Consider the following 12,276-nt stretch of genomic DNA (forward strand, 5'->3'; position numbering starts at 1 on the left):
GGTGAGGGCAGGGGTCTGTCGGGGATCCGGAGTGGATGGAGTTCATTGTGTTGACGGTGTCTTCGGTGCTGATCGGGGTCCAGGCGCGGAGGGTGGTTGTGGGGGGGGGGTGGTTCGATCGTGGCGTGCGTCGGTTGAGTGGTGAAGCTGTTGTGTATGTCCGCGATCTTGTTGTGGAAGTAGGAGGCGAGGGAGTTGCAGAGGTCTTGCGAAGGGGTGATGTCGTTGTTTCCGGCGTTGGGGTTGGAGAGCTCTTTCACGATGTTGAAGAGTTCTTTGCTGTTGTGTGCGTTGTTGTCTAGTCGTTCCTTGAATGCGGTTTTCTTGGTGGCGTGGATCAGTTGGTGGTGTTTTCGGGTGGCGAGCTTGAGGGCAGTCATGTTGTCCGGTGTTGGGTCTCTGCGCCAGGTTTTCTCGAGTGCTCTGCAGTTCTTCTTGGAGCTCTTGAGTTCGTCGTTAAACCATGGTGCTTTCTTGCTGCCGGGTCTGCTCGGTGGGATCTTCAGAGGGGCGAGGTCGTCTGCGCAGTCGCTGATCCATTTCGTGAGGTTGGTGGCCGCTTGGCTGGAGTTCGTTGTGCTGGTGGGAGGATTCTTGCTCAGGGAGGTAGCGAGCTGGTCTGCGGTGATCTTGTTCCAGCTTCTGCGGGGAACCTGTTGCTGGTGATGGTGGAGCGTGGTCTTACTGAAGCTGAAGTGGACGCAGCTGTGGTCCGTCCAGTGGAGTCCCGTGGCGTGGCTGAAGGCGATGTCCTTGCTGGAGGAGAAGATCGGGTCGAGTGTGTGTCCGGCGTAGTGGGTGGGGGTGGTCACCAGTTGCTTGAGTCCGAGGTTGGAGAGGTTGTCCAGCAGGGTGGTGGTGTTGCGGTCTTTGTTGTTCTCCAGGTGGAAGTTGAGGTCCCCGAGGAGGATGTAGTCGGCGGAGGGGAGGGCGTGCGGGCTGATGAAGTCGGCGATGTCTTCGCTGAATTGTGTGCGTGGTCCCGGGGGTCTGTAGATGAGAGTGCCTCTGAGGGTGGTCTTGGGGTTGACGTGGATCTGGAAGTGCAGGTGTTCGGTGGGTGCGAGGGTATCGTCGGTGTCGGTCGTGATGCGGATGGTGTTTCTGTGGATGATGGCGATGCCTCCTCCGGTCTGGTTGACGCGGTCCCTCCGGATGATCTTGTAGCCGTCCGGGATGGCGATGCTCTGTCGGGCGCTGAGGAGGCGTTCATCCAGGTTTCCGTGAGGAAGGCGACGTCTGGGGCTGTGGTGTCGAGCAGGTTCCAGAGCTCGACGGCGTGTCTGTGGACGGAGCGGGTGTTGAGCAGGATGCACTTCAGGTGGGTGCTGCTGGAGTTCGGCTTGGTGGGTGTTGGTGTAGCGTCGGTCCGGTTGCAGGTGAACGTGCAGGAGTGGCAGCTGAAGGGTCCGTGGGTGCGTTTCGGTGTGGCTCGGTAGCAGCCCGGGGTTCGGCCGGTGTTGAGTGCGTTGAGTTCGGTGGCGTCGTAGGTCCGTCGGGTCGGCTTCCGTCGGTGGGGGCCAGGGGTCCTGGCACTGGGCGCGGTCCAGGCGCGGACGGGCGCAGACGGGCTTACCTTTGGCGCGTCTTCGGCGCACAATCGGTGCGCCCGCTGCGCGTCAACGCTGCGCGTATGCAGGGTCGCCATTTATGGCGAAGTGGGAGGGAGGGCGGAGCAGCTGGGAGGTGGGAGCGGGGAAGGCACAGAAGGTAAGGGGGCGTGGCCGCACGCAGGCGGCGGGAAGCGGGGAGCGGGAAGCGGGTGGGGGGCACAGAGAGCGGCGCTAACAATGCAGGCACAAAAAGGAAAAATAAAGGGCACAGAACAGAAAGGCAAAACTATACAGGCAGCACAAAATAAAGAAAACACACGCAAAATATGACGGCGGGGGCGGGGTCGACGGGGCGGGCTCAGCGAGGCTGAGGACAGTAGCGAGGGGACGCACACGCTACAGCTGGTGGCCGTGCGGCGCGGGGGTGTCCTGAGGTCATTGTGATCTCACTAAGATTAAACATCTGGCTACGTTAGAGGATTTCATTAGAAGAAGTATTTTTTAAATACTGTACAAGCACTATAATAATTAGCAAAAAATGTACATCTAGAAAACTTTAAATGAGCAATAAGACATTCAAATGATGTACGCACGTTAAAATAGAAATATGTGGTCTATTATTTTAGTGTACCTCTATATTATGTCATATCAAAACTGTAGTCTGTTTTGTTTTCGAATTAGGCTGAATAGGAAAAATGCTGGATCAGAACAAGCAAAATAGAATGCTTTCTTCCCAGATTACACCCAAAATGGATGACTGTATTTACTGGCGACCAGGATTTTTTTCTCCAGATAAATTCTGGTGAATAATCTCCCAGTAATATTATAGCCTGCTTTGCTGAATAACACATTTTCCGTGTCGGCTTCTCAGGATCCTAGACGTGAGGTCCTGAAAGTGCTGCACTTCCTGGAGCGTGAAGTCTCAGATGAAGTTCTGGAGAAGATTTTGCACCACACATCCTTCCAAGAGATGAAGAGCAACCCCATGGCAAACTATAGAGCCTTCCCAGACACGCTCATGGACCACAATGTGTCTCCTTTCATGAGAAAAGGTAAGCCGATTCAAAGCCTAACCTAACCTCAACAACACGTGTTTCTGAGATTATTCTCACCTGTTTTTGCTCATTCTTTCCCATTCCACCTGTTTCTAGCAGTTGATAAGTCTATGAGAAAAATGGAATTTGTGATTTCTCTGTAACCTAGTATTTCCCAATTCAGCCCATAACTCCTTTTATTTGAATTATCTGGAACACAGAAAGAGGTTATATGTCAGAATATCATTGTCAATATTATTTAATGATGTAAATATTGTGTCCTAAATATCGTTTACAAAAATATATCCCCATTGGAGATAGATAATATTAGAAAATCTAAACTCAATGAGATTATGTTTCTGCAAAATATATTTACTATGCAATATTTACATCAGGTAATTCTGGTAGCATACCCAGAAGAATGGCCAAAAAGTGGTTTTTCTAGTGAAAACCCATTGTCCTAGAATAACTTATGAGTATGACTTAATTGCCTTTCCTGTCACCAAGGACATGAGGAAGCCCTGTCAAATAACCTAATTGAACGCATAACTGGCATTCATGCACCGCTAAGACCATATGTGTGATGTACTGGTGCATAAGATGGATGCAATGCATACAAACAAAAGGGAAAGTAGGCGTGGGCTGTGTTACAGAAGGATTGTGGGAATTTACTTTCATAATATAATATGTCATCTAAGTATGTCCCATGTTTAGGTGGAGAGCTGCTCCTGCTTATGGAGTGCATCTACAACACCACAACACTCTTTGCAAGTTTATAGTCGCTCTTAGAGGATGCTTGGACTGGCCTATAAGATGATCCGGCACTGCCTTAAGGGCTGATCTAATGAGTAAGTGTGTGGACAGTTTAGTTTTCTTTGCTGTTAGTGAGCCTTGTTTATGGTCTGGTGGACTGGTATTTACTGTTGATTTCTCCGACATTACCACAAACATTGCCTGCTGCAAGCTCAAATGCATGCAGTCTCCCATAGCTAGCAACACACCTATGTAACCCATCTGTATAAATCCTGAAGTGCCCTGACCTGCAAATGTGGGCCATTCTTTTATCTATCTGATTCTCTAATAGATGTCACTTTTATTTTGGTGCCCAAGCCTATTTTCTGTCCCAGTCCTACCCTGTCTTAGAGCAATGCAAAAATACTGCAAAAGCCTTTGGAACAGGGCTTACTAAGTAACATTGTATTGTCCATTGACTGTCTTTCCACACAGGGGTTGCCGGAGACTGGAAGAACATGTTCACGGTTGCCCAGAATGAGACGTTTGATGAAGATTATGAGCGGAAAATGGCAGGGAGCACACTGCGATTCCGGACAGAGATATGAGGGCCACATGCGACTCTCCCCAACCATCTTTTGACTAGATATTGATTCAGTGACTTGTAATATTTTTAGCTTAAATCCGGAAGAAGAATAAAACATTTCTCAAACGATCAAATGTCTAATCTCCCTCCTAGTTGCTCCTGTTTACCTCTTATACATTTCTTAACTTTTCCTCTGGTATTTATCAATATTATGGCAAATTAGATTTTCTTTTCGCATAAAAAATCCATTTGTAGATACATTTCATTTTTGAGTTAAGGATGCCAGGTCTCCGATTCACTGCGGTAGAAAATTACCAAATTGTAATATTTTAATTCTCTTTTTGCATCTGCCCTGACAGTGAAGATGACTACCTTATTTTCTGTTCTCATATCTTTTAAACATGCATAGAGTAGGCTTTGGCTCCAGCCACAGAATTATTTCCCTCCTACCTCATCATGTTGGAGTTCTGGTTTTGCAATGCGCAGGGACCATTTTCACTGCAAAATCCCACTGATTCATCACACATTACATTGTTTAGTTCATAGATGCACTGTATACAGAAAACAATTATTTTTGGTTTTGTAATTTTTTTCATTGCTGCAGGCGTTTTAAAATGAATTAGTCAGGACTCAAAATGCAAACCAGGACTGTTGCTAATGCGTGTTATTCTTTATTATTACATGTCTGCTGTCTGCTTGTACACTTCGAAATATTGTTTACTTAAAACAAAACTCTTGAAAATATTAATCAAGGACTTTAGTTGCATGGGCAAGCTTAGTATATAAAAGCCATTCATAGTTAGAGGTGCATAAAGAAGAGTGTTCGTAGTGTAAGCCAAATGTTTTCTTGTGTGCCATATGTGCAGTGGCATAACGCAACATGGTGGGGCCCACCTGCAGAATGTGAGGAGGTCTCTGCAGTATCCTATATCTCGCAGAAATTTATTGCGTGAGCCTCTTGATGGGGCGGGGGGCCCCCTAAAAGGTTGGCCCCCTAATCCGCAGGGGCTGCAGGGTACTTTGTTAGACCCCTGCATATATGCCCTCTGGTGCAGACCAAGCCTGGCTCTGTGTCTCCTGCCAAGAATGAGATCCATGGTAGTTATTTACATGAATTATGAAGGGGTCCACTTCTCATAGCAAAGTTTGTGCTTATACCTCGAAATAGGTCATCTTCTGAAGATTGTATTTAAAATTAGTTTACTGTGGGTGATTCACTGGGACCGGGATAACTTTGCAATGTTTTAAATATGTGTTTGAGGGAGACTGAATATAGCTGTATGAGTATGAATGAGAGATAGGTTGGGTGGTTTGAGTACCTTGAGTGTTGTGAGCAAATAAATAAAGGAGAGGTCAGATCAATGGGTGAATGCTTTACAATGATGTCCAGAACAATGTAAAAATCATATCTTAAAGAAAAAGTCCTTTAAAAGACAATATGTTTATGATAATCAATAAAAATCAGTTTTTGTATGAGCAACAAGACAGATTATGATGTTTTTGGTTCAACATAGATGTAGTTGGATATATTTATTCCTGAGATCTATGAACTTTTGTAAAAGGAGTGTGGGGAGAGCGGAATTGTGTTTTGTGTTGGTTAGTTTATAGTTCCCCTGGTCGACTCCCCCAGGGCCTTCTTATTGCGGTTGGTTTCGTACAATTTTAACCAGAACCTGGGAGGGAATTGGGATCAGATAGAGTAGAGGAGTTTGGACCAGCGCTCCTGAGGCGAATAGCCGGGAGATTTGATTTTTAAAACATTTTAATCGCTTTGTTGTGTAATAACTTGTGTTGAAACCCCCACCCCCAACGGCTCTCCCTTACCTCCAGGACATTGGACCGCGCAGCCGATTAAGGGCTCGTGCGGTTATAGAGACGCCATTCCAGGAAAGCCCTCGCTCCTGGACACGCCCCCCTACCGCTTGGCCACGCCCCCTTCCAACACTATATAAAGCGCGCCAGTGAGACAGCGCATATTAGTTTGGACCAGCGCTCCTGAGGTGAATAGCCGGGAGATTTGATTTTTAAAACATTTTAAGTGCTTTATTGTGTAATAACTTGTGTTGAAACCCCCCCCACCGGCTCTCCCTTACCTCCAGGACATTGGACCGCACAGCCGATTAAGGGCTCGTGCGGTTAGAGAGACGCCATTCCAGGGAAGCCCTCGCTCCTGGACACGCCCCCCTGCCGCTCGGCCATGCCCCTTCCAACACTATATAAAGCGCGCCAGTGAGACAGCGCGTATTAGTTTGGACCAGCGCTCCTGAGGCGAATAGCCAGGAGATTTGATTTTTAAAACATTTTAATCGCTTTGTTATGTATCTATGAACTTTTGTAAAAGGAGTGTGGGGAGAGCGGAATTGTGTTTTGTGTTGGTTAGTTTATAGTTCCCCTGGTCGACTCCCCCAGGGCCTTCTTATTGCGGTTGGTTTCGTACAATTTTAACCAGAACCTGGGAGGGAATTGGGATCAGATAGAGTAGAGGAGTTTGGACCAGCGCTCCTGAGGCGAATAGCCGGGAGATTTGATTTTTAAAACATTTTAATCGCTTTGTTGTGTAATAACTTGTGTTGAAACCCCCACCCCCAACGGCTCTCCCTTACCTCCAGGACATTGGACCGCGCAGCCGATTAAGGGCTCGTGCGGTTATAGAGACGCCATTCCAGGAAAGCCCTCGCTCCTGGACACGCCCCCCTACCGCTTGGCCACGCCCCCTTCCAACACTATATAAAGCGCGCCAGTGAGACAGCGCATATTAGTTTGGACCAGCGCTCCTGAGGTGAATAGCCGGGAGATTTGATTTTTAAAACATTTTAAGTGCTTTATTGTGTAATAACTTGTGTTGAAACCCCCCCCACCGGCTCTCCCTTACCTCCAGGACATTGGACCGCACAGCCGATTAAGGGCTCGTGCGGTTAGAGAGACGCCATTCCAGGGAAGCCCTCGCTCCTGGACACGCCCCCCTGCCGCTCGGCCATGCCCCTTCCAACACTATATAAAGCGCGCCAGTGAGACAGCGCGTATTAGTTTGGACCAGCGCTCCTGAGGCGAATAGCCAGGAGATTTGATTTTTAAAACATTTTAATCGCTTTGTTATGTAATAACGTGTGTTGAAACCCCCTCCACCGGCTCTCCCTTACCTCCAGGACATTGGACCGCGCAGCCGCTTAAGGGCTTGTGCGGTTAGAGAGACACCATTCCAGGGAAGCCCTCGCTTCTGGACACGCCCCCCTGCTGCTCGGCCACGCCCCCTTCCAACACTATATAAAGCGCGCCAGTGAGACAGCGCGTATTAGTTTGGACCAGCGCTCCTGAGGCGAATAGCCGGGAGATTTGATTTTTAAAACATTTTAATCGATTTGTTGTGTAATAACTTGTGTTGAACCCCCCCCCCACCGGCTCTCCCTTACCTCCAGGACATTGGACCGCGCAGCCGATTAAGGGCTCGTGCGGTTAGAGAGACGCCATTCCAGGGAAGCCCTCGCTCCTGGACACGCCCCCCTGCCGCTTGGCCCCGCCCCCTTCCAACACTATATAAAGCGCGCCAGTAAGACAGCGCGTATTAGTTAGGACCAGCGCTCCTGAGGGGAATAGCCGGGAGATTTGATTTTTAACACATTTTAATCGCTTTGTTGTGTAACTACTTGTGTTGAACCCCCCCCCACCGGCTCTCCCTTACCTCCAGGACATTGGACCGCGCATCCGATTAAGGGCTCGTGCGGTTAGAGAGACGCCATTCCAGGAAGCGCTCGCTCCTGGACACGCCCCCCTGCTGCTCGGCCACGCCCCTTTCTAACACTATATATAGCGCGCCAGTGAGACAGCGCGTATTAGTTTGGACCAGCGCTCCTGAGGCGAATAGCCGGGAGATTTGATTTTTAAAACATTTTAATCGCTTTGTTGTGTAATAACTTGTGTTGAAACCCCCCCCCACCGGCTCTCCCTTACCTCCAGAACATTGGACCGCGCAGCCGATTAAGGGCTCGTGCGGTTAGAGAGATGCCATTCCAGGGAAGCCAACGCTCCTGGACACGCCCCCCTGCCGCTCGACCACGCCCCCTTCCAACACTATATAAAGCGCGCCAGTGAGACAGCGCGTATTAGTTAGGACCAGCGCTCCTGAGGCGAATAGCCGGGAGATTTGATTTTTAAAACATTTTAATCGCTTTGTGGTGTAATAACTTGTGTTGAAACCCCCCCACCGGCTCTCCCTTACCTCCAGGACATTGGACCGCGCAGCCGATTAAGGGCTCGTGCGGTTAGAGAGATGCCATTCCAGGGAAGCCCTCGCTCCTGGACACGCCCCCCTGCCGCTCGGCCACGCCCCCTTCCGACACTATATAAAGCGCGCCAGTGAGACAGCGCGTATTAGTTAGGACCAGCGCTCCTGAGGCGAATAGCCGGGATATTTGATTTTTAAAACATTTTAATCGCTTTGTTGTGTAATAACTTGTGTTGAACCCCCCCCCCCACTGGCTCTCCATTACCTCTAGGACATTGGGCTGCGCAGCCGATTAAGGGCTCGTGCGGTTAGAGAGACACCATTCCAGGGAAGCCCTCGCTCCTGGACACGCCCCCCTGCCGCTCGGCCACGCCCCCTTCCAACACTATATAAAGCGCGCCAGTAAGACAGCGCGTATTAGTTAGGACCAGCGCTCCTGAGGGGAATAGCCGGGAGATTTGATTTTTAAAACATTTTAATCGCTTTGTTGTGTAATAACTTGTGTTGAACCCCCCCCCCACCGGCCCTCCCTTACCTCCAGGACATTGGACCGCGCAGCCGATTAAGGGCTTGTGCGGTTAGAGAGACGCCATTCCAGGGAAGCGCTCGCTCCTGGACACGCCCCCCTGCCGCTCGGCCACGCCCCCTTCCAACACTATATATAGCGCGCCAGTGAGACAGCGCGTATTAGTTTGGACCAGCGCTCCTGAGGGGAATAGCCGGGAGATTTGATTTTTAAAACATTTTAATCGCTTTGTTGTATAATAACTTGTGTTGAAACCCCCCCCACCGGCTCTCCCTTACCTCCAGAACATTGGACCGCGCAGCCGATTAAGGGCTCGTGCGGTTAGAGAGATGCCATTCCAGGGAAGCCAACGCTCCTGGACACGCCCCCCTGCCGCTCGACCACGCCCCCTTCCAACACTATATAAAGCGCGCCAGTGAGACAGCGCGTATTAGTTAGGACCAGCGCTCCTGAGGCGAATAGCCGGGAGATTTGATTTTTAAAACATTTTAATCGCTTTGTTGTTTAATAACTTGTGTTGAAACCCCCCCCCACCGGCTCTCCCTTACCTCCAGGACATTGGACCGCGCAGCCGATTAAGGGCTCGTGCGGTTAGAGAGACGCCATTCCAGGGAAGCCCTCGCTCCTGGACTCGCCCCCCTGCCGCTCAGCCACGCCCCCTTCCGACACTATATAAAGCGCGCCAGTGAGACAGCGCGTATTAGTTAGGACCAGCGCTCCTGAGGCGAATAGCCGGGATATTTGATTTTTAAAACATTTTAATCGCTTTGTTGTGTAATAACTTGTGTTGAACCCCCCCCCCCCACTGGCTCTCCCTTACCTCCAGGACATTGGGCCGCGCAGCCGATTAAGGGCTCGTGCGGTTAGAGAGACGCCATTCCAAGGAAGCCCTCGCTCCTGGACACGCCCCCCTGCTGCTCGGCCACGCCCCCTTCCACGCCTCCCTTAAGCAATGTGCCTCGGCCGACCGCGCAAGCCCGTCTGCGCCCATCCACGGCCGGCCGGGGACAGGGGCCACAGCCCCTGGCCACCCCAAGCCCCCAATGATACAATACAGCTCCGCTTCCCTCCTCACACTAAAACCTCCCATGGAAGCCGGCTGTCACCACCGTCACCATCCCCTGGACCTACCCACCTCCTGCCTATACTGCCTATACTGCAACACTAGGCTTAATTCCGCACGGCATAAACCGGACCAGCAGAAATACACCCTTCTTCTCCTGAACTGCAGATCCCTGCCCAAACATAGCGCGGAAATCTCCCTGCTAATAGACGAGCGAACACCCGACGCTGTCTTCCTAACCGAGACCTGGTTAACCCCTGACTGTGATCCAGATGTGATACAAGCACTCCCCCCTGGTTACCAGACCTCTTGTGGGGACCGCACACGGGGGAAGGGCGGAGGCCTCGCAATCATCCACAAAACTCTATACCAGTGCCACTGTATCCCGGATCCTATCCCAGACTGCGAAAGCATGTCTTTCTGCCTCAAACTCACCCCCAATGACAGCCTAACAGGTGCACTTGTGTATCGCCCTCCAGGCCCACTGAACCATTCCCACTCCTCACTACCCTCGCTAGCGGCCGAACTAGCCATGTCCTCTTCCAACTTCACATTGCTAGGTGATTTTAATATTCACTTCGACGATAACGCTGACAGCACCGCTAATGAGCTACCCTTAGGCCTGGCCGCCATCCAACTGGAGCAACTAATCCGAGCCCCCACCCACAACAAGGGTCACCTGCTGGACCCTGTTTTTAGCAACTGCCCCAACCTTTCGGTAGGTAGTATTACACATCTCCCCTGGTCTGACCACTTACTTATCCCCCTCACTTGGTCCACCCACAAACCCATTTCCCACACCCCCACACCGCGAAAAATGAGAAACTGGTCGAGGCTCCCTCCAGAACAGTGGTCTAGCTCACTGGCAGCCTCAAAGCCCTCGCTCTCCCAGAACCCCATATCCGACAGTAGCAACTTCAACAACTGGATTGAGGAGTCTATCGACTCTATTCTCCCCGCCCGGTAAACGGTGGTAAAAAGAGCACGAGAAACTGCCCCCTGGTACTCAGAGGAGCTCAGGGAGAAAAAACGTCAGTGCAGGAAGCTTGAAAGAAAATGGCGCCTGGGATTTGCCACCATTGACAAAGTCAAGTACAGGGAAGCCATTAGGTCTTACTAACTCGAAATAACCACAGTACAATTCGCTTACTATAAGGAGAAAATCATGTCAGCTAAATCCAAGTCAAGAGAAATCTACCAAATAGTCAAAAGCCTCTCCAAGCTTCCCCCACCTGCAGTCCCAGCCGACAATCCCATGGCTCGCTGCAATAATCCTGCCGAATTCTTTTATCAAAAAATAAGCAAAATATACTTATCCTTCGCGGCCCCTGTCCCAGAGCTTAGCGCTGCTGAATCTCAGCCTCCCACAGTAAAAGAACACCCCCTATGAGTAACGCTGAGCAATTTTTCTCTCTTAGACCTAGAGTCACTCAAATCCCTCTCACAACAGACAAAATCAAGCTCCCCTTGCGACCCAGCTCCCCCCCGCACGATGACCACAGCTAGCCAAGTCATCCTCCCCACCCTTATGGATCTACTTAACGGCTCCATACTAAAGGGAGTTGTACCTCCAACCTGGAAACAGGCAATGGTGAAAGCACTACTGAAGAAGCCCAACCTTAACCCCAATGATCCTAACAACTATCGCCCCATCTCCCTGCTACCATGGGTAAGCAAGATTCTGGAGAAACACATCAACCGCCACCTCACAAAATTCCTCGAAGAGACCCGCCTACTGGATTCTACTCAAACAGGATTCCGTCCCAAACATGGCACAGAAACGGCTCTTCTAGCCGTGACGGAAGAATCCAGGAGGATCTTGGACCAAGGGGGATCAGTGGCAGTTATCCTCCTCGACCTGAGCGCCGCGTTTGACACGGTGTGCCACAGAACTCTGCTGTGTCGACTATCCGATCTGGGAGTTTCCGGAGACGCTCTTGCCTGGCTGGGATCCTTCTTGAGCGGAAGGACCTTCCAGGTCTTCGACGGTGACTCCTGCTCCACCAGCAGACCCCTGGACTGCGGGGTACCGCAGGGCTCTTCATTAAGCCCCACACTGTTCAATGTGTACATGAGACCGTTGGCTGAGGTCGTCCGCCCATATGGTATCAAGATCATCACGTACGCGGACGACACTCAGCTTGTGGTCTCCCTGGCACAGAGGAACAGTGAGTCCCCCCAAGCCAACCTGACTGCTTGTATGGAAGATGTTAAGAGATGTTTGACGGCATCATCTCTGAAACTCAACGGTGATAAAACCGAGATTATGCTGCTTGGCCCCCCTACTCCTACCACCATCGACCAGCTATGGCCCTCTAGTCTAGGGTCCCCCTCCAACTCCGAAGGATAATATTAAGAATCTAGGAGTATGGCTGGACAAATCACTTACCATCAACACCCAGGCAACAAAAACCTCCGCAATCTGCTTTGGGATCATCCGGATGCTGAGAAAAATCCTGCCACTTCTCCCCTTTGAAGCCAAGCAAGTTGTCATTCAGGGTCTGATCGAATCCCGTCTCGACTTCAACAATGCCCTTTACCTGGGGGCCCCCGAATACGT

At 50.5% G+C, this 12,276-nt stretch overlaps 1 protein-coding gene across 1 annotated transcript in view; it reads left to right on the forward strand.

Annotated features, from left to right (window-relative positions):
• LOC144755207 (sulfotransferase 1 family member D1-like) overlaps positions 1–4,252 on the forward strand; it is a 297,847-nt gene extending 293,595 nt beyond the window's left edge. The window contains exons 7-8 of the mRNA XM_078643898.1: positions 2,425–2,605; positions 3,815–4,252. Of these exons, the coding sequence (XP_078500024.1) occupies positions 2,425–2,605; positions 3,815–3,927 (294 nt within the window). The 3' untranslated portion in view covers positions 3,928–4,252. The remainder of the gene's footprint in view (positions 1–2,424; positions 2,606–3,814) is intronic.
• The last annotated feature ends 8,024 nt before the right edge of the window (positions 4,253–12,276 follow it).

This window comes from Lissotriton helveticus, chromosome 5_1 (assembly GCF_964261635.1).
Source record: "Lissotriton helveticus chromosome 5_1, aLisHel1.1, whole genome shotgun sequence".
NCBI lineage: Eukaryota > Metazoa > Chordata > Amphibia > Caudata > Salamandridae > Lissotriton > Lissotriton helveticus.